Source organism: Engystomops pustulosus, chromosome 1 (genome assembly GCF_040894005.1).
Source record: "Engystomops pustulosus chromosome 1, aEngPut4.maternal, whole genome shotgun sequence".
Lineage (NCBI taxonomy): Eukaryota > Metazoa > Chordata > Amphibia > Anura > Leptodactylidae > Engystomops > Engystomops pustulosus.
The window spans coordinates 59,055,593-59,079,223 of record NC_092411.1 but is presented as its reverse complement, the minus strand read 5'-3'; the positions used below and the strand labels follow the sequence as shown (position 1 = coordinate 59,079,223).

Below are 23,631 nucleotides of genomic sequence, written 5' to 3'. Positions count from 1 at the left end.
ATGTCAGGTATTTGCACCTCCACTGCACTTTTATGGGTCCGTTCACGTGAAATGGAGGACTACATTTTATGGTTGCTGTGATATTTGTCTTTTTGGATGTGCTATTTTATACAATGTTTAATGTAAAAAAAATAATTATTCGACAAGCAATAAATCTACATATTTGACCACAATTCATTTTATTTTAGATACAATGACATTTTTTGGAAATCATATATTATTAATACATATTTTGCACTATACCGGATCAGAAATAAAGGTGTAATGCTAAGGGTAACAGATACTTAAGACCTTAGCATTAAAATAAATCTATTTTCCGTTTTGACCTCAGAACCTCTTCAATTAATTACTAAAATCTATTTACACAGCAGTCAGGGGAAATCAATTATATATCTGACAGGATTTCACTATCTCTTTTTCCATTTCTTCAAACAGCAAAGCCCTAATGGGGACTATTTATCACAGCGCACAACCTGTGAATACAGGAAGAGGATACATCATAACATACAGTAACTCTGTTGCATCTTTCTTCTGTATTTCAGATCTGGAAACATCTGTCACTTTCCTTTAGGATGTACATTTTTTAATACTTTCTGTAGGATTACCCCCAGGAATTGTTCAACAATATTAATTCTAATACCTATGACAATCATATAATGGGGTAGTTAATTTCCACTATCTTTGTATTTCAATCCACATGATTTTGGCTATTTGCACAGGTTATGTTAATAAATTACACCGTAAAAATAATAGTAAAAATGAATTCTATGTCCTTTTTGTCAAATATCTGCAGTTGACTAGATGATAACAGTCAAAACCAGGGTTTTTCTCCTAGTTCAATTTGGCTACTTATTCCAATCTCTTATTTCTAGTATATGAAGCAATAAAACTACAGTTGTTGAAAAAAAAATTTGTAAAACACTTTTTAAAAAATATATCACTTTAAAAAATAAATATGGAATCATTTAGACCACTGAATTGGAGTCAAGGAGGATTATTACATTCTTTTCTCCTTTTTGCATTCCTTTTTGCCTACTTTTTGGGCCCATTGGTGAATTTGTACCTATTTTTACATGTTTTTCCCATGCCCAGTAAAGCTCAGCCCCACCAAGTTTCCCAGTGTTGTGCTTGATGTATCTTTGGAATCCAAATGTTGCACAACAGCTGCAAAAAGTCCCAATTTTTTGTGCAGATGAACTCTAAGATTAAAAGGGGTTGCTTTGAAAATTAAGACTTTTAAAGAAAGAGTTGCAAAAATACAACAGACTTTTAAAAGACATCTACTACCAGGATTGAGCAATATAAGTCTGGCACCATCTGGCAGGGTCTGCTATTCTTTTAGCTTATTCCCTGGTTTTAAAAAAAAGGCTTCTACAATTATGCAAATGAGCCTGAAGGGCTCTGCCCTCCATAGTTGTTAATGGAGCCTGGAGTCCCTCAGACTAATTTGCATAATTTTTTAAGCCTTTTTTTGAAAAAAACCACGGCATAAGAAGCTAAAAGAAGAGCGGATCCTGCTAGAGGGGGCACACACCAGTGTGTCAGTGTGCTTGGTATACAATTATTGATCCTGGTGGTAGATGTCCTTTAGGGCAGATTTAAAACCCTCTAAGATAAATCAGCCCAAACCCACCAGATCAAGATAAATGACTCCCAATGAGTTTGGTTTGAAACAGAGCCAAAGATTGTACAAATTATCAGACTTCTCTTGCATTAAACTATATTTGTTGTTAATAATTTAGAATTCATATACCTTATTACTTTTCCTGTTTTACCACCAGTTTTCTGTCTGACTTTGCACTAGAAAGAACGTACAAACTGCTTGCACATGTATTTATAAAGTGTCTGCACCCGAGTTTGTGACTCGTTCAATAAAGCGACTCGACAGAATTCTGTATGTTAAAGGTTCACCAAAAATATAATGGTGCACACTTCCTGTGCAGTGCAGAAGTGAAGAAGTATTCAATAATCTGGCGCACCCTGCACTTTCAAGCTCACTTTTCATAAATCTGAGCCATTGTGGGGTTCCTTACTATTGCCTACAATACAACAATTACATCTGCCACTACTGAATTTATATATTATGACAATTTACTTGATTTTATAAAATTCTTGAAGGTTCCCATTGCATTAATACTTTTGATGAAATACGTTATTTTCTTAGAATCTGATAGCAGTAAGGTCTCAGCCTTGGGCCTCTCACTATTGAAGTCATATATTTAAAAAAAAAACATAGTTTTCACATTTAGTTAATAGTTTAGTAAATGTTGATAACTAACTACTCACTTAAATGGTTTTTCCCCTGTGTGTGTCCGGATGTGGTTGTTTAATGTAGTTGCTCCAGCAAAGGCCCTGCCGCAATAGCCACACTTAAAGGGACGGTCACTTGAGTGGGTAACAACATGGTTCCTTAATTCTGATGGCTGAGAGAACGACTGGGAACAGTGTCCACACTGGTAAGGCCTAAATGGAATTAAAAAAAGAAATCAGATCTTTCTAAGTGGACCCAGAAGATGAGAACTTTAGGACATAATTTAAAATCTGCATCACTCTGAGCTAGTATTACATCTGACATCATAAAATAAAATCTGTTAAGGAAAATACAAACTATACAGCAAACATTTGCAGCAAATATATTATAACTGTCTACTATAAAAAGGGGGCAATTGATCAATCTGTCCACGCCAGAATTCAGGAGTAATTTCAGCCTGAAGTGCCAAGTGCCACATTTATTGAGGGTTTTTGACCATTTTCGGCCAGTTTAATGACTAGTTCAAAACGGGGGGCGTTACCTTGGAAAATAGGGGCATTGCTTAACACAAGTGCCAGAAAATTCAGTCTGAGCACCAGAAAATTCGGACTTTAACTACGTCAACAAATAGCTTGTCAACTCCACAATTGTAAACTACTCCAGATACATCATCCAGCATGATTTATCTGGTGCAGAATGCTACTGTGGAGTCTAACTCTGCACAGGTCTATTCACTGACACTTTATTGAATCTCCCCCAATACTGTATGTCTATTTAGAAACCAATCACAGCACACCATTATTTTTTTAACAGCAGAATGCAAAATGAGTACTAGGATTGGTCATTACAAGCATCAAAGGGAGTTTTATAAATCTCAAGCATTGACTCTTACTAGAAAAAAATTATGAACTATGGAGCACACATGTCTTCAAAACAAATGCAAAAATTTTAATGCTAATGAAAAAACCCCCAGTTGAGAATTGTGAAACATGTGACTACGAGTATGACATGATAACATAATAAACTTGGCACATAAAGAAGTGAACCACTTTGACACAATGACATCAGACATCAGATTGTGTTCATGGTGTTCAATTCACCATGGAGCAGTCATCTATTACGTGGAAAAGTACTGAGGTTTCATACTGCATCACTTTCTAGGTAGTTAACTAAAACTTTAAAAGTAGTTTACATTTGTAATGATTCTCAATATTTTTATACAGGTTTGCCTTAGGTTTAAAAAAAAGGGTAATTATAAGCCCTAATCTTAGACTTAATATATGTGTCAGATTTGTTATGGTTTTGCCTAGGGATCACTCTCTAATATGTAAAAAATAACAATAATAATATTGAACAATAAACTATTGAACAATTAATAACAACAAGATTTACTTCATCTGAGAAATTAGTTTCAGATTCCTTTTTCAAAAAGTAAAAGACTTAACCACCGTTCTATAATGAGACTTTATGTTTTTGTTATTTATTTAATGACCATTTGTATTAACTCAGCATTTACAACAAGTGAGATCTTTGTACTCCATTCTTTTATTTCATTACATAATGCTGGAGATTCCCTGGGGATTTTGGAAATTTAGACTCTTTCTGATGATTGGGTCACCTGGTTCATTAAAACCATTCTGCTAATGGCTAAAACGAGTCATTTCACATTTAAGGGTCAATAATTTGTATCTTCGCTTCTTAACTTTATTAGGGGAATGTTTTTATTTTAATACACAGAACATGTTAGTAATATTGAGCAGATTTGTGGCTCATGGCCTCTGTTAATAAAGGCATTTAGGTGCCCACAATGGAAAATAACTCAGAGATAAAAAGGTGGTGCTGGCAGCCACTCAAGAGTTTGGCTCCAAGTATGAACTTTCCATCTGGATATAGTAAGGTGTTTACTACAATGTTTATACTAGAACTGTTTCTTCTGTTTAGTGTATAGTATTTCATTTGACGGATACCTTAAAGAAATATTCATTTGAAACATACACAGGAGTGCTGCTATAGAGGTCGTAGAGACACAAGTATATCTGGGCTGTGGAACCTGAGGGAGTTAAAAGGGGTTCCAACTTTCGTCACTTAAAAGTTTCCGAGGTAAAACTGTTGTAGATGCGCATAGAAACCAATCAGAGTTCAACTTTAATTTTATAAACAGTTTTGGGAAAATGAAAGCTGGGCTCTGATTGGTTGCCATGGGCATCTAGAAAAGTTGTGCTCTCAGACACTTCTGATAAATCTCCACTAACGAATCCATGTTCACTAAAATAACATCACTATTCCAACAGCAGTGAAGTATCATACAATTCTTCTCTCATGGTGGAAAGGTAATTTTGCTATTTTAATGAACACCATGGGAGTCTTGTATCTTTAGTTGGGTCATTTGTGCGTGTCTTGTCTTGTTTATTCCAACTTTTGTACTTGTTTGAGTTATCTTCACGGTTGATATATATCCGGCATCTGAGTCTATGAGGTTTTGTTACTTTTTATTCAAAAGTCGCACAAATCTCTACAAGTTTTCTTCAACTTCCTTTAAAGATTTTTCTACGCATGGTCAGGACTAAAGTTTATTTGCAATTTTTTAAATTGTGACTTTTGCATAAGTTCACATCTGGATTTGAAAGATATATCAGGCGCAACTGAATAATTATTGCATGGCTAGTTTTGCTAAGCGAGTGGAAAAGTTCCAAATTTAGGCCCAAATATGTGAAATGTATCCAAAAAAAGTTGCAAAAATAAAAGAAATAAAGAAGAAATTTGTAAGATAAATGACCCCCCATGAATAAGTATTTAGAATTATCGAAAAAGCTGAATAGTGCCGGATTGTTTTCCGCCTGTGGTCTGGACCCAAGCTTTACATAATTTTAATATCACTTTTTTGTCAAAACCACGGCATAAAAAGCTAAAAGAAGCACAGATCCTGCCAAAGGGGGCATACAACAGTATGTCAGTGTGCTTGGTTTACAATCCTTCATCCAGGTAGTAGGTTTCCTTTAAACTCAATAGGCTTCCTGAGATATGTAGAGTCAGAGGTGTCTGGAAGCCACTGACCTATTCATTGTGAGACATTACATGTTACTAAACATTTAACCATCTAGTGCAGTTGTAAAGGAGTTAATAAAAAAGTTCTTCCTACCCACAGGTATTGTACAGCCAATTACAGCCAATTACTCTTCTATAAAGTGTCAACCCAAGTAGTTTGCAACAACTGCAAAGTAATTGCTGGTAGTATTGCTTATAAACTCTGCTGTCACATATTACATTGTGAAATATATAGTAAGTCATGTACTGTAATCATACCGTATTGCTAACCAATTAGTCTAATTAGCCAGGTGCTAATGTGAACAAATACTAAAGGAATGTAAAGGTTGACAGTATTGAATGTACAGGGATTTGCTTACGGTAGTTTGTTTTATACTTTGTCATCTAATGTATCTCAACTTCTATTACACAGGTCCTGTAGATACTTTACAAAGGCAACCAAGCGTATAATAGGAGGCATTATAAATTAACCTGCTTGACCTTGCTGTCAACTAGGAACACAGATTTAATTATTTCAAGTTTACGGGCAGCTCATAAGATTCTCCTATGCAACGCTTTAGTTTTACTTTCATAGCGATGCTCCTTCTGTTTCATAAAATGCTAATTAAGGAATCATTCACATACATATATTACAGGGCCATAAAGGGACACATGTAGAGGTGCATCAGGCCTCATTGAATCTCATATATTAGACAACATAGAAAGTAACAAAAAAAAAAGTTGAATATGTGACATAGAAAATATAGCTGAAGCAGATGATTAAACCCTGTGGTTGCTCGAGGGTCTTATACTGGTTGTACTAGCCCTACAAAGTTCCTGCTGATTCTCTGGATGGTCCAGACTTTGACACAAAATTATTGGCTTCCATAGTCCAGCAGAAGGCGTCTTCATTGGTAAGTGACTAGGGCGATCACTTACTGAGCTATTTCTTATGGGATGATATACAACTATTATGGATTATTAGAACTTATGGATGATGCATCCTACATTAAATATGCATATCCATTGTAAATGGAGGGTGAGCCCTCAGCATCAGCACTATGGTAGAGCCATGGTACCAGTCTTAAAACATAAAACATAAAACAGCTGTTTGTTTCAGGTGTGGGTTAAGACTGCAATGGGCCCTGGGTTGTATGAATATAATAGACCCTACAAGTCTGGTATCACTTCCTACATATGGTACCAGAAACAAGCTTCCTGGAGAATGCTGAATGCGCCCCCTCTGCCTGCTTTCAATCTGTGGTTTCAGGACCTTTGGATGGCCTTTATGTGCTTTGAGAGCATAAACAGATGTATGAGGATCTCATGGGTGAATGTCCTTCGGAATATGAAATATGGTTTTAGTGGCCATTGGTCCACTAGAAGGCTTGGGCCCCAGGCTACCACCCCAATCGTCTATATTATAATCCACTACCATTTCCCTGCTTTCCTTTCTAAACACTCAAGTTCCTACAAAAACTTTAATCTATGTCATGATTATTTAGCTTTTAGCCTGAAAAGGGATTATTAGCCATCACAACATTCAACTGCTTCTGGTGGAGAGTCGTATATACTTCTTCCATAGAGATTAGCTTATTTGACTTAAGATAAGATACAACTAAATATTAATGAATATTATTTAAAAAGTTAAAATATGATGACAGATATTTACATCATCAGTATGATCTGACATCATGGCACAGAGGGTTGTCATTAGTCTTAGAGAACTGCAGATATGAATGCCCCATTCTAATGTAGGAATTATTTCCCCCACTACATGTTGCTATGTCATAAGCTAGATCTACATGTGTGTTGTTTAATACAGCTACGGGGAGTCTTGGTACCTTCGTAGTTCACCAACAACAAAAACTTGGCATCCAACTCTGCTTAAAAGTGTTACTTATAAAATTGTCAAATGCAGATTATTTCCTGCTGAAAGTAGATCAGTCTTCTCATCAGTATTGATCGCAACTCTCCATGAAAATGCTGTTTCTGTAAATATAGAGAATAAGCTGCCATAAGTCAATTTTATTTATAGGATTTTATATCTCAGGGTAGGAAGATCTGTTCTTGCACAGTCTGCAGTTTAATGCTGAGGTCCCTGTATTTTCTTTACTCTCTATTGGAAAAAAACTGCCATATTTCCTTCTATATTATGATAATCCATGGAGAATCATGTTCCCGCACATCTGAGTTATGAATTCAGCCCATGCAATTAGCGCCTTACAGTAGTTGCCTTAATGTGAGCATAAATCTCCTATTGGAATCCTGTCACATAAGCCGTTTTTGGTGTTATGGAGCCGCAATGCTTGGTAGAGAAACATTAGTCATTTGGAGAAACATGAGGTGCTATTAACACTCAGAACAATGTTACTAAGTGTTTATCTGTGGCCTGGCAGAAATGTAGCATCCCCAATCAATGGCTTTAACTTATTATAATAATGAAGATGTGATCCCTGCTCTGTAATAATGTTGATCACTACTTGGATTGTCACCCTCTAAAGGCGCCCCCCCCCCCCCCCTGTCCCAGTGGATACATCAAAAGACTTACACCTTTTTATGTATCCATCGGGCAGCCCCGCCACTGGGTGAGTCTATGCCAGACCCAACCAAGCATAGTTTCGCATAAAAACCTGAGAACAAATTTTTGCAAGCTTTTAGAAAGTGCGCGGGCACAGGACAGTTCACATGGCTTGCACACAGCCTCATGCATTTCAATGTGGGGAACAGTTGAAAAATAAAATAATGATCATGTTATTTTTCTTGTGAGTCCTCTAAGATAGCTTTGGACAGGTGCTAGACATGGTTTTCATAGCTAGCACACGGCCTCATGCATTTCAGTGGGCTCATGCAGTTGGCCGTGGTTTTTACACCCCCGTGTATGAGCCAACTGCCCAATCTGCAAGATTCAGAGCAGATCTCCTGTTTTCTTATATGAAGGCAGCATTTGTACCATTGAAATTGCCAAGTATTGTGTATGCTGGATAAAAATGTCAACTGCTTATTCATCAGCTGGAGAAATTATTATGAAGAAGCATGTCCCCAATAATTGGCCGAAAAGAGTAAAATTAAGTGTAAAGGGGTTAGACTCCTTGAACTTGATAAATGGAATTGATAGGAGGTTTTCTACAATTATAGCTTAAAAGGATTTTAATTTATAATGGTATTACTCGGAAATGGCATTTGAGATGCTTATTAACTGAAAAGGAGCTCCCTTAAAATGTCTGCTTTAAAGATTACTCATTTCAATGTTATCATTCTGGTGCTGGGGGGGCTACCTAAAACAGCAGATTGGACAGGGTCCCAAACAATGAAGCTGGACCAATCTAATAGGATAACCAGGGCCAGAATATATGGAGGGATCCAGGGGCGCATGTCTCATGGCCCCTAACAGTTTACTCATAACAAGGCCCCAACCAGCACTGTACATGCACCTCCCTCCAAACTGTGACAGTGACCCACTGGCTCTGTCAGTGATAGCATGCCCACCCAGTCTACCTGTATTTAAGCAGTTTCTTCATGCAGCCTGTTTTTAAGGAGCTGTGCTGAATACAAAGTGACACTGGTAGGCTAAACTGGTTGCCAGCCAAGTTCTAGCAAATCAGTGTTAGGTTTACTTTCTCCCAGATCAAATGGCCTAAACTGTGAGAAGAAGAGAAATAACTCTGGAAAGCAGCGTGGGACTGGTGTGACGACTAAGAATAGTAGTCAGTACTACTGCCACTGTGCCAGCTGGGCCAGCAGCTAGGCTTACATGGAAGTAGGAGAAATTTTAGATATTAATGATAATTTAGAATAGTAATGTGTTAATTTAATAATAGTAATAGTACTGTCTAGGCTACATTTTGTGGGGGGGGCAACACCATATTGTGCACCCACCTACCTTAATCGGCCCTGAGAATAATAACCTTGTTATGGATAAGTTATCAATAATGTCATTGAGAAAATCCCTTTAACAATACAGGCGGTCCCCTACTTAAGAACACCCGACTTACAGACGACCCCTAGTTACAAACGGACCTCTGGTAATCGGTAATTTTCTGTACTTTAGCCCTAGACTACAATAATCAGCTATAACAGGTATCACAAGTGTCTGCAATGAAGCTTTATTGTTAATCCTGGTTCTTATGACAACCAAACATTTTTAGAATCCAATTGTCACAGAGACCAAAAAAATTTGTCTGGAGTTACAATGATAAAGTATATGGATCCGACTTACATACAAATTCAACTTAAGAACAAACCTACAGACCCTATCTTGTACGTAACCCGGGGACTGCCTGTACTCACAAAAAAGTGGGGATTCAATTGTATTCAATCACAGCTCTATAAGGCACATAAAGGAACATGCTGTGGACCTCATATTATTTGTAGAAGCCTGTGTATTGTAATAGATAATAGGCATCTAATACTACTGTGTGCATGATCCTTTAAATCATAAATGATCTCTATCTACATATCAGTTTTGCTTATTCAATATGAATATTTACTTTTTCCTGCAAAAAAAAAGCAAGCAAGACAGAATATTAGATGAAATTAATTAGATCTCTTTCTCGCCTGCTAGCTATCAGGATTGTCAGATAAACGAGCTTTGATGCATAAATAATGACTATATTATATCCACGGTGCCACTGGCCAAAGTACCAGAAATTCTAATTCACTTGTTCAGCTAAATTTCATCTTCACTTCCCAGCCATAAAATTCCGTATTGACAAACGTTCAAACCAACTTTGACTCTAAGGTATCTGGTCAACATTTTTCTTCTATATGGATATTAGTTTATTGAATAAATGGCATCTGTTTTCCTCCACATCACCGCTAGAGCAGGTATATCTTTTTGACAGCTCCACACGATTTATGGCTTTGCATGCTCTGAAGAAAAATAGTGCTAAGCAAAAAATTCCAATTCATTGCCTCTTAGTACTTAATTAAGTTCCTACACACTGTACACCGCAGGTGAACCCGGCAATGACTGTCACATAAGCACTGAGATGCAAGACATTCTCTCTCTGGGAGACATAAAAGCATTTATACAATCTTGGCTTGATGTTTTCTGCCTTTGACAGTCATTAATCTGCCCGTGTATGATGGCCATGAGAAAATAAAGCATAAATCGCAGATAGGGACACACTGTTTTAAGGTCACTGCACCTTTAAAATTGCATTTCAGCTCATTATGAAGACAGTTGTTGCTTTCCCAGTGTGTAACTTTTATCCTAATAAAGCTCAAAGCAAATTTAAGAGGAAAGATTTTTGCTGCAATGACGTAATGGACCATGGTTTTGATTAGAGATGAGTGAATTTGTAGATTTGGTACAAATCTGGCAATTTTTTTTTTCACAGAATCAAATACGAATATTTCTTATAAGCTTCGAAGGAATGTTGAATATATCATAATAAAGGAACCCAGATGCAGTGGCCTAAGATACTAATAAAATCACATTAGAAAATGTACATCTATTAAGGACCTCAAAGGAAATCTTCCATCAAAATTTGGCATGATAAACCAGGGACATTTACTCTTAGATCCAGGCACCGTGACTGTGCCTTCCTATATTTGTTATGCATGGCCTTCGTCCTTCTACAATCAACTTTTAAAATTATGGTTATGAACCTGAGGGGCTACCCTAGCCTTTCCGTGCACATGTTCTGAAGGAGCATGGGGGAGGGGAAGACAGTATATCAGTCTGTAGAGCCAGTTCACATAGTGGGTAGGGTAGAACAATATAAAAAAATTTTTTAGAAGGATAACAAATATAATAAGATTATCATTGTCATGGTGCCTGATTTCCTTTAGCCTTAAAAGCTATATTATTGGTCAAAGTGATACTGTGTTTAAATTTTACTTATGTGTAAAGCTGCATTTACACTAACATAGGTGGCAATGGGCACACAAACCAATATGGTGCCACACTGCTCCATAGACAGGGAAAAGATAGGACATGTCCTATCTTTCCCCATTTGCATGGCCGTACGCCTTGCATCTCTATGGGGACGGGTCACCGGGCAGCCAGGCTGGCATACATTTCTGTGAATTCGTCCTAAGTTGGACAATATATTTTTATCATAATAAACAAAAGGAATTTGTGCAAACAACATCCATTAATAATGGGTGAGAATTTTCCTTTTAATATTGTAATATTTTCAAAGGTTTACTTTAGGTGACCATACACTTGAGCTTATTTTTGTCCAAACCATCCAAATCATTTTCAGCAGGACTGGCCCACCCTCTAATGAGTATGGGGGTGTCCTGACATATCTTTAACATAAGCACAATGAGCTGTTGGATACCAACAGATGTGTATGGTGGTGCATTACTTTCCTTTCCCTTGGACTAGAAATCAGCCAGATGACCTTTACCTGCCTGTTGACAGCAATTACATGACTGTGATATATTGTTGTTCTTCCAAAGTTTAAGGGAAATGGGAAACAGCTTTAGTAATTAAAAAAAAATAGTAAGTGCCTCTGTATATTCTAAAAGAGACTACAGCTAAAACAAACTTTATGACACTACTCATGTCATTTTGTTTTACCTGTCTGGATTCTGCGTGCATACGTGCATCTGTAGTAGAATCCTTTGGGTAAAAGTCTTAAAGCATTGTCCACATTTCCACAGATGCCAATCACTGAATTCTGAGTTGAGTTGACTTGTTGAAGTTGGGCTCGCAAGAACTCGTTGATTTTTGGCATTAAGCTGGTTATATCCTGTGTCCAGAGGCCCGGATTTATCCAGAAGAGAATAGTTTCTATTGCATGGAGTCTGTGGAAAAACTACGGATCGCTGCAATGTAGAAGAAGGCAACTTGCCATTTTTGTTGAAGGATTGTAGAGAGTCTTGTCTGGACATGGCTTCAATAACAGGTGATGGAACGTTCACTAGAAGACAAAGTTATTTCATTGTTAAAATATAGAGGGATACTCGATGCTACAAAAATTGTGCATAAATTGAGCATCATTGAAAATTATGACAGTGTAATGAATAATGTCTTACAGTTTTCATCCTGGGCGATGCATTGTAGTGGAATCCCAAAGAACGACGTGTAGCTGTCATTGTACCACACCAATAGCTCTGTACCCCGGGGAATGTCAATACAAGCTCTGTAGAATATGCTTGATCTGGTGAAATAACAGAAAATCAATCATACTTGATCTATTTCTTCTATCAACATCCTTCAAGCAGAAAAATGACACAGCATCAAAATACAGACAGTTTTTGACCATATATCAAGCCGTGAAATCCACAATACTGACTGCAAATAGTTACAGTTAAAACTTGAGTTTTTTTATCTTGCAAAGAAATTTTTTTTTCCTAATTTTTGATGCAGTAGAGCAATTACTCCACTTACAACACCAAATACACGCAAGAATGTACAGAATAGGATATGAAACATCAGAATTGCAGGTCAGGCAGCTTTGTGGTCTTTGAAGGTAACAAAGTTTATTCTAACAAATCCAGAATGTTCCTGTTTATCAAAGTAATTTCTCAGGTTTAACACATGAGATTTACGCTTCTCAAACCATTCAAAAAAGATATTGCTGTTGTCTCAGGGAAGACTTTTTTCTCTATGGAGGGTGGGTGGCAATGTGTTTTTTGACTGGAGTGATGTTTTTGTGTTTGTAAAATGAAGCAAGAAAAAAAAATTTAATTACTTGATTAAAAAATGTATACATTTTGCTCTAAAGTACTACATGGTTTCAGATAAAACCTAGTTGACAAGCAACCTGGAAACTGGTAAAGGGTCCAGTAGGCAAACTTGTGCTGCCTTTCCCCCCTTGGCTTCACGTGATTGACAGCTCTCTCCCTGTGTTAGTCAGATTGGGAGATACATTTGGCTCCAATGACCACTTTTTCTTGTTACCAGCTTATTTCTACATTTACTTTAGTGGAGGGTGAAAGACCCTGATTTACTCCCATTTACAAACTATATTATATCCAAAGCTGAAGTCTCTATTCAAAATACCACACGTAAGAGAGACCTTTTGTAAAGCAAATAACCTTGGTAGTCCCACATTTATATACTTTTATATACCGTATATTCCGGCGTATAAAACAACCTGGTGTATAAGACGACCCCCTACTTTCCTGTTAAAATATAGAGTTTAAGATATATTCGCCGTATAAGACTACCCCTTTTCCAACGCATACAAAACACCGGTAAAAATTTAAAAAAAAAACAGATTTGAATTTAACATGGTCCTTTTTTTTTATTTAAATTCTTATGACATGCAGGTATATAGCAGGAAAACTGTCGCTCATAAACATAAGGCATACAACAACAACATTACCATCGTCCATTTTACTGTAAATGTTACCATACTGTACCTTAAATTTTTATTTTATTAAATATTCCATGCCATGTACTCAGAAGAAAAAAGAAGAAAAAAATTCCAAATGCAATGAAAATGGTGAAAAAACGCATTTGCGCCATTTTCTTGTGGGCTTGGATATTACGTCTTTCACTGAGCGCCCCAAATGACATGTCTACTTTATTCTTTGGGTCGGTACGATTAAGGGGATACCAAATTTGTATAGGTTTTATAATGTTTTCATACATTTACAAAAATGAAAACCTCCTGTACAAAAATTATTTTTTTGATTTTGCCAACTTCTGGCGCTAATAACTTTTTTATACTTTGGTGTACGGAGCTGTGAGTGGTGTCATTTTTTGCTAAATTTGATAATATTTTCAATGATATCATTTTTAGGACTGTATGACCTTTTGATCACTTTTTATAGATTTTTTAATATTTTTCAAAATGGCAAAAAAGTGCCATTTTCGACTTTGGGCGCTATTTTCCGTTACGGGGTTAAACGCATTGAAAAACCGTTATCATATTTTGATAGATCGGGCATTTTCGGACGCATCGATACCTGATGTGTTTATGATTTTTACTGTTTATTTATATTTATGTCAGTTCTAGGGAAAGGGGGGTGATTTGAAATTTTAGGTTTTTTTATTATAATTTTTTTTTAACTTTTTTTTTTTTTTATTTATACTATTTTTCAGACTCCCTAGGATACTTTAACCCTAGGTTGTCTGATCAATCCTACCATATACTGCCATACTACAGTATGGCAGTATATGGGGATTTTCCTCACTCATTGTAATGAGGGGTTAAAACGGATCGCCGCCCCCGATGACGTCACGGGGAGCGGCGATCCCAGATAAGATGGCGGCGCCCATGCGCCGCTATCTTTTTGAGGCTGCCGGCAGCTTTGCCGGCAGCCATCGCTGTGAAAACACCCTAGCACCGATCGCGGGTGTTACCGGTAAGCCTTTGCTGCAATATGCAGCAAAGACTTACCGGCTATGGAGAGGGCTCAGCCTGTGAGCCCTCTCCATGCAGCGCGACCGGCGTATAAGACGACCCCAGACTAAACAGAAGATTTTTCCGTCTTCAAAAGTCGTCTTATACGCCGGAATAAACGGGTATATTTTTTGTGTTTATAGAAAACTAAAGACTTTAGAGCAGAACTTCTTTAGTGGAAGGTTCATACATAAAATTTGTCCACTAAGACCCTGATCACCATTTATTGCAATTCAAATAAAATATGGTGGCAAATGTGTAAATTAAGGTCATGTTACATGGCAATTGGGGACTTGTAAACTTGTCTACTATTTACAATAACGGTGTTTTGTATGGTAGGGTGCTCTTTGGGTCAAACAGCAGGGCCAGAATAGCTTGATGTCATCCATTTGCAACTGTTTTGGTCATTTAAGAGAAGACAGAAGCAGCACCTTCCTCTCAGTTTTCTCAAATACAGCGTTCACTCGAGGCAGCTGCTTGGTCCATCTACATCAATTACTGTCCAGACTGTGACTATTTGTCATTATAAAAGTGCTGTTTTCACCTGTAGCTGGGGCTGCACAGCAACCCCAGTAGCAGAGGAAAAGTTAAATGTAAAAAGAGAACCAAAAATAAAGTTCCCAAAGGTCTATTCTAACATAAGGAAAAATACATTAAGTAAAAATAAAAGTAAAGAAATGGGTTTTTTTAAATATACCACAAAAATCTATTTTCCCTTCTAGTTGCTAATGTAACACTTTACAACTTACCCTAAACCAGACATGTTATATATCAAAATTTGTGTTATAGTAAAACACTATTATAATGTCTATTTTAGGGAAACACTTTGTTACAGTGAGAAAAAAAAGCTAAAAAATAGATATATACATATATATTAGTATTATATCAGCTTTTAATCCTAAAGTAAAAAATTGGACCAAAAAAATAAATAAAATAACAATCCCATATTTCTCACAAAAAAAACACAGCATAAATTTCATAGCCCAACAAATTTAAAAATGTAGAGCCATTGAAAGAACACAAAAAATTAAAAATTGAGTCTGACCCAGAAGGCACTAATTGCTTTGGTCCTTACCCCATAGATCGTTGTCCTATATGGGGAGTTGTAACACAAACTATTAGCTACTAAGTCTACATTGCATTTTACATTACATTTTTTAAGAACTGAGTAACCCTTGAAACTAAGCTATGACAACATCATACTGCGATGAAAACATTATTTTCTATAACGGAAAAGGGACTTGTTTTTACATAATTAATTATCATAATCCTTATTCTGAATTTCTCTAGATGAACCTGTTATACAAGCACTTGATATAAGGTATCATCACCTTTCAGTAAAAGAAATTTGTAACAAAGCAATTTGGTTGTAGTGTAACGCTGCCGACATATGGGAATCCTCCCTTGCATTTTTCACCAGAGTGAGATATGCACTTGTCAACATATTTTGTCACCACAAACTGCCTCCTGGCAACAGAATCATAAAGATCAATAGAAAAGTGCAGATCCTCAATATTTTACCTGCAGCTGCAAAACTTTCATTTATCTTGTTATTCTCTCTATTTACAGCCATTTTGTCTCGGGAGGGCACTGCTGGCTAAGCAGAACATTTCTACAGCTTTCTATGAATATCTGTCAGAAAATCTCAACTTGGCCTATTTTTTTTTTCTGTACTTAAACTTCCACCTTCGCTATAATTCACAAGTTTCTTGACTCCACTGCAGCAATGAAAATCATTTTGTTGTAGATTTAAAAAGAAAAAAAAAATCAATAGTAGGTTCTAAAACTCGAGAAGAATCAAGTCTACTCTGCGCTCGACCATTCCAAACATTTCATCTTTCACTTTGGCTCTCCGTAAAGTAAACAAAGCGGAGTAGCAATGAACGTACTAAAAAACCAAATGACACAGTTTGCTGCTGAAAGAGCAGAACTGTTTTCAGGCGATGGGTGGTCTCTGAGGGTAGACCGAAAAATAGTGTAAGCATACACCATTTCTTCCAAGCGGATAATGCTTCCAAAACTCGCACAACTCTCTGCATGCTGAAGTACATCAAAGGGTTTTTTCTCGTTTTGGATAATATTTCCTTTGCTGACATGTATTTAGTATTGTGGTTGGATGACTCATAAAGATAGCTTCATGGCGTCCTAACGCTGTTGAAGTAGAACACATGCCAACGGACATTATTGTCAGCCTCAAAATAAAAACAAAACGTTCAACCGAGGGTCAATCAATCACACAGTTCTTTGAAGAAAATTCCATTTAGATATTAGACATCATAACATAGTCAATTCAAACCAGCTGACTTTTCGTGAAAAGGACAACTTTGGACAACGCAGAAATAGGCTGATGCCTTAAGTGTTCGTTCCCTGAGGCTCCGCACTCTTTGGTGACTGAGCAGAGTTTATTTAATTTTCATGGTTCATTGCGTTGAAAGCTGAAACAACTGAAACCATACTGTACTGAGCTGTTAACATCTCATCTGGATGTCAAAAAAAATGCTATTAAAATGTCTGATGCATGTAACTGTTTGTATTTTCCCTGCTTGTAACTACATGTTTTCTAACTTCTACTTAAAATAGCTTCCAGAATTTAAGCTGGATTACAATATGAGTAATATGTTAGTCCCATCTTTATAGGACATGTCTAAATTAACGTTAGACCTCTCCTATTACACCTCACTGTACACCTTAAAACCTGAAACCTCAAGACCATTTTCTCTTTTTGAAGAAAGCTGTGATGACAGCTCCAAATGGTGTAGTATATTTTTTACATACACAATTAGTGTTAACTTCACATCTCCAGATTTTTGTAAGTGAAAAGAAACAGAAGACCTTGATGGATTTATCAAAAAACAAACATAAATAGACCCCAGTGGACCCCATTCACTATGATGTGGTCCATCAGATTGAAAAACTTGGCTTCTTGCTTTTACACCTGTAATTTTTGGAAGAATTTTTGATGAGGTCTCTGATAAAAGACTCCTCTGATATAGACTCATTTATATATGTAAATAACCTTAGTCTCAGTTCACATTTGCGTTCAGCAGGTTCTATTCCTAATTCTGTTATGAATTAGAAGAAAAAATAGCGCTGCAGCCTGCATATTATTTCCTTTATTATATTGGAATTACAACAGAAGGCAAGCTCCCTTGGGCTCATTTTAAACTACTGTTCCGTCACTCCATTAAAAAAGGAAAGAACGGAGGTTTAACGTGTCACTTAAAAAGCCCAATAGTCAATAGGAAATGGAACAGAGACTTTCCGTTCACCTGCCTTTCTAAGTTTTTTTTACACTCTCTTAAAATGGAGATTGTATCAGAAACCCCTGACCCAACCTAAACTTTAGGCATAGGCATTCTTTATATACATGTGCATGTATGTAACAAAAAAGACTTCTAAATGTAACATTTCATCAGAGGTATCACTATAATGTGTATGGAAGTTGCAGTTGTGCCATGACCCATTAGGATCCATGCACCATGGTGCACCATTGTTTCCATAATTCACATTGGTTCCAAGTAACTTCAGTATTCTCTCGATTTATGTAGTTGCCTGAGAATATCAATATTCTCATATGTGTTAATCTTCTATTACTTTTTAATTCCGTTGGTAGAATGTTAATAAGATTTGATTATGCACTGGCGTATAATTAAGGTTCTGCCCTGGATACATCACGGGATATATATGGCGGTCGGGCTATGCAGCGTACTATTGCCTGGAGGGGCCCTGCCTGGTGTAGAATTTTACTGTTCCTTGAAAATTCACTGGCTGCAATGTGTAAGCGTGGAGCAAAAAAACGCCTAGCGCCGGCCCACTCTGCTGCCGGCCACACCTATTGTGTCTCTACGACCATTTGGCATAGAGGTGGTGTAAAGCAGATAATGCTCACAATATCTGGAGGTTCACAAGATTATTCCGGTTCTTGTAAGCCTTGGCAAATTTCCCCGTTTGATACTAAAATTGGGTCTGAATTATGCCCAAGATTGGAAACAATTTTAGCCTTGTAAGTAATGTTTTCACATGTATGATTTTTGCTAAAAAATAATGACAAAAAAGTGCACATATTGTCATTCATATTAGTGTATTGTTATATATAAAATCTAAAGATTACATAGTTGTGGTCAGACTTACAGGGGTTGGCTACTTTACCTTACGTGTTACACCACTTTCCTGTCTTTAACCTCATCAGCCAGACGTTCCTGTCCATAAAATGGCCACCGGTACATGGTCATGTGACCATTATCTGTCCATGAGCAATCGCCCTGCCAGGTCCTTATGATAGTATTCATGAATAAAAGATTAAGGTTCTGACAGGACAATTGTTCATGGACAAATAAAGATCACATGTCTCTCCATCTGGGGCCATTTTATGGACAGGAAAGTCTGATGAGATAAAATATTTGCATATCATTAAAACAGAACTTTTCATAGATGCATATCGGTAAATTACCTATTATCCTGCCCCCATATTTACACACACTGATGTGAATGAGCATCATGCCATGATATGAGTTTCCAAAAGCTTCCCAGTCTTTACATATTTCTGAATTTAGTGGGGGCTCATGCCAGGTAAGTATAAGTTGAAATGTTAGGAAATAAGAAGAATTCCACCAAAAATGAATTTTCCAGTCTAGGTTATTTTAAGAGCATTTCTGTTTTTTGAAGTCTAGCAAACATACTGTGTGATATATACATTGTTCTCATTCCTATGGCCTTCCTAACCGAAAGCATCTGTATTTCTAGAATCTTCTTTTATCAAAATGAATTGAGTAGTGGAATGGTATGAATGAGTACTTTACCTGTACTGAACTACTGTCAAATTCTGTTCCCCGCAGTGCCGAGCGCATCGGACGTACCTCATCCAGCTTGACTTACTGGGTTCTCCGCCATCAATAAAGTGCTGAAGTGTCCCATCTTGGTCATATATCTAGAGGGGAAGAGGTTGCAGGTTCAATGTGTTATTCATCTACATTAAGAGTCAGCATTCATTTTCCAGTTTGTCACCAGTGCCGCAATATATCTTTGATAGGAATTTAGTACTCGGTCATTTGTCAACAAATTATGTGACAATCTAGAGGGTCATTTAACTTGAGAAAGAAACACATTGTGATGTCCTATAAATTCATCCTGTTTTATCAGTCCAATCTGAGGAGTATTAAACACAGTTACAGAACATCTCTGATGTCCCTGTGCTTCCCACACAGTATTTTGGCTTACTCATTGTGTAATGAGCTGCCAAGCAAGAGAAATTAGTAATTAGATGGCAAAGGCATGCAAAAAGATAACTTATTTATTCTTGCAAAATCTACTTTGTCTATTATGCTCTGGATTTTTCTCCACTGCCATGCTCATAAGATAATGCAGAATCCACATAATTCCAGGAGCATATGAAAACCACCCATATAATACATGTATGGATATTAAGTCTTATGGGTCTAATAATATGTTAAAGTAGATAATCTAATTTTGGTGCCTCTACCTGGCAGAATCTTTGATTCCTCTTCTCAGCTGTTACATTCTCAGTCAATCTGAGAGTGCGCATCTATGGAGAAGTTTGGAGGACTTGCTGTTGGGGTAACACGTGATATTGTTGGTAAATGGCCACTATACAAATTCTCTGTTTTCCGCCTACAGTTTCCCCTACAAGCATGCAATGAGGATAGGCATAAGCCACTTCCAGACCCCTCAAGCGGGGACTGATACAAAGTAATTTTGGACCTGTTCTTTCTTGCATTTGTAGGACAGGTGGAGGGTCCCCATACACAAAGAACAATTGTTCAATCCTTCACATGGGCAAGCACATGGTTTAGTGGATAGACATAAAATCTATGAGAAAAGTTGAAATATCAACTGTAATGTATATCAAGAAATATGACATTTTACATCTATAAACTACTTGGCTGTTTAAACTATAAATTATTTGGTGAATTAATACAGTCTCTCCACTACTGCAAAGGCAGCACAAGTAGCTGTAGCTCCCAGGTTAGTAAATGACTGCTCTTAGCTATAACAAAATAAATTGGTTACCAAAAACTTTTTATATGTATCTATCTCTCCCTGTCTGTCTCTCACTCTCCCTGCTTGTTTCTCTGTCTTTCACTCTCCCTGCATGTCTCTCTGTCTCTCACTCACTCTCCCTGTCTATATCTCTGTCTTTCACTCTCCCTGCATGTCTCTCACTCACTTTCCCTACATGTCTCTCTGTCTCTCACCCACTCTCTCTGCCTGTCTCTCACTCACTCTCCCTGCCTGTCTATCTGTTTCTCACTAATTCTCCCTGCCTGTCTCTCTTTATCTCACTCACTCTTCCTGTCGATCTCTCTGTCACTCACTCTCCCCTCCTGTCTCTCTGTCTCTCACTCACTCACTCTCCCTGCCTGTCTGTCTCTCTGTTGCTCACTCACTCTCCCTGCCTGTCTCTTACTCACTCTCCCTGCCTGTATCTTTGTCTCTCACTTACTCTCCCTGTCTGCCTCTCACTCTCCCTACCTGTCTCTCACACACTCTGCCAGTAACTCACTCACTTTTCTGGCCTGTCTCGCTGTCACTCACTCTCCCTGCCTGTCTCTTGCCTACTCTACCTGCCTGTCTCTCACTCACTCTCCCTGTCTGTATCTTTGTCACACACATACATATACACACAGATACACTTAGCTTTATATATTAGATATTGGTGCCAGTGCTTGTACTACATTATTGATTTTCAATTTTTGTTCCTGCAATACCAAAGTTATAACATGAGCACAACTGCTCACAACCTAAACTGACACTCGTGCAAGTGATGCCGCACTATGCCAAATTGAATCTGTAAAGAAACTGATCGGCCATATTGCATTTTGTTTGTTTGCAGAACTCACATCCTTGCTTAGTCCATGGATTGGGTGATTATATCTCTTGGCTTATGATTAGCCTTACAAAGAGAATACTAGTGGTAAAATCAATAATACAGGTTATTGTAAGCATAATTTATTGTTATTTTTATATAAAAATAAAAAAATTCTATAATAAATTCTGAAACTTAACATACATATATCTGAAATATCAGTGTCTGGGTGGTTTCTGCCCCCATATCATACAGTCAAAAGTTCACATATGTTGTAAATATTCATTGAAAAATCTCCTTAGATCAGCAGCACCGCACATACATTCAATTAGACGTTATGATAATATTGACTTTTGAATTTTTCTTTGTAAAATAAGGTTATTTCTGAGGTTTAGCGGAGTGGTAATCTGAACGTTAACTCTTTGCCCGGTAACCTGTAATGTGACAGATGTGGTACAACTAACCCCAAGTTACAATAAAGTAATACAAGAAAGTCTGAAGAATTTAGCTAAGGAAGGATTATATATAGATACAGAACGATTACATTAACACAACTATTTGGCTGGAACAGTTTCGTGGTCATGTTAAACTGGACCAAAAGACTCTCATAGTTTGTAGAGGGGATAATTCCCTCTAGATCTGGAGCATTGCGAGCTGTGTCCAATAATGTCTCCATTATATTAATATTTTCCATTCAATTACTGGTTTTATTTACAAAGGCAAATTATTGATACTATAGAAAATATTTTTTTTTCGGAATCCTACATCCATTCTGTGAATGAGTAACACTATTTTATTATTAGGGGGATATAGGCAGACAAGTCACTGCACAGGCTGCACTTGTCTTATCATGACAGCTTTGGAGAAGTATCTTCTGGAGGATCACCAGAGCTCGCTTCTTATGTTGGAGTTCCCCATCACTTTGTAAATAAACATGTAGTACTTTTGATGTTTGGCCTAACAGATATGGTAATCCCTGATTGGCGACAGTCTAAAATTAGTCTTGGAATCTAAAAGATTTGTCTGTCCCTATCTTAACGATAGAAGCAGTTAGACCAGATACTCAAGTATCTTCAAAATTTGTCAAGCTGCAAAAACTTGTCTTTTAGTCACTCGTATAATGTCTGAATGGACTTTTTATGAGTAGACATAACAAGAAATGTCTTACTACGTGAACTGTATCTGGCACCATATCCAGTATAAATACTATAGTAATTATGATGAGGTTTTTATAAATCTATTACTGAGAGACAGCTGGTGATTCATTAGCATCATACAAGAACTGATTTACTGTATTTCTTCCCATGAATTAAACAGTATTAGCTCTTCAAAGTTAAATTATTTGCATTTTTGTAAGAATTAAGCTTTTTTGTAATTATATAAATAATATTAACTTATCTGCAATCAATTTTCCTTTCTTTTAATTTTGTAGCTACATCCTTAGACGAAAAACAGAAAGTTCAGAGCAGCACTGCATAAAGCTGGGTGCAAATCTGTGGGTAGAGGACATCAATACATACTTATAGGAACAGGCATCACTCCAATGTAGTGTCAAAATCAGGGTGTCTTTACTCCATATAGCGAAGTATCGGTGACGCAGCACCTTCCTCAAACATAGTGTAAGCAACCAGCAAACAAACATATGCACATGCACCACTGGTCAGAGACCGGACCGTGTAATCATCAAATATATACATTAATTTAATACAATACAGTGTTAATCCTTCTGTGTGAAGCATAGTAAGTGATATAGGTTATTAGTACAGTGAAAAAAAATTATATAAGGTATAGCACATGTGTTGGTGCATATAAACATTAGTTGTGCCACCTATCGGTGTTAAGACCTCCCCCAATTTCTGTTCATAATTCATAACTTTATAGCTACATCCATAGACGATTAGGTTGTATTAACATTGTGTCTTTGCATTATGTTATGGATGCATTGGGAGGATTCCAAATGTGTCTTTATGACGTATGGCTAGGACGTATCCGTCTATATGTGGATACAGTGGGATCTGTCCTCCGGGCCACCCGATTGAGGAGGGAGGAGTGAACATTGATTGGATGCTGCCCTTGTTCAGGGTGTATCCACAGTGATGTCAACGTCCTTATATGGACAGTGACATAACTGTGATCTTCCCTAAGGCCTAGGGGGAATGCGGTACTGCTGCATTGGCCCCCCATAAACTTCAGTGGCCTCCACTGAACGTTTTGAAATAGGACAT

The 23,631-nt window shown here is 37.1% G+C and overlaps 1 protein-coding gene across 2 annotated transcripts in view; it reads right to left on the bottom strand.

The window, feature by feature from the left end:
• Positions 1-23,631, bottom strand: part of PRDM6 (PR/SET domain 6) — an 83,930-nt gene that overhangs the window by 4,975 nt on the left and 55,324 nt on the right. Inside the window, exons 4-8 of one of the 2 annotated variants that reach the window (XM_072119824.1) lie at positions 19,383-19,510; positions 12,266-12,390; positions 11,808-12,150; positions 2,287-2,463; positions 241-473 (exon numbers count right to left, since the gene is read on the bottom strand). In XM_072119824.1, coding sequence (XP_071975925.1) covers positions 443-473; positions 2,287-2,463; positions 11,808-12,150; positions 12,266-12,390; positions 19,383-19,510 — 804 coding nt within the window. In that variant the 3' untranslated portion in view covers positions 241-442. Of the gene's footprint in view, positions 1-240; positions 474-2,286; positions 2,464-11,807; positions 12,151-12,265; positions 12,391-19,382; positions 19,511-23,631 lie in introns of those variants that run through there. The other variant, XM_072119745.1, reaches the window with a different exon arrangement.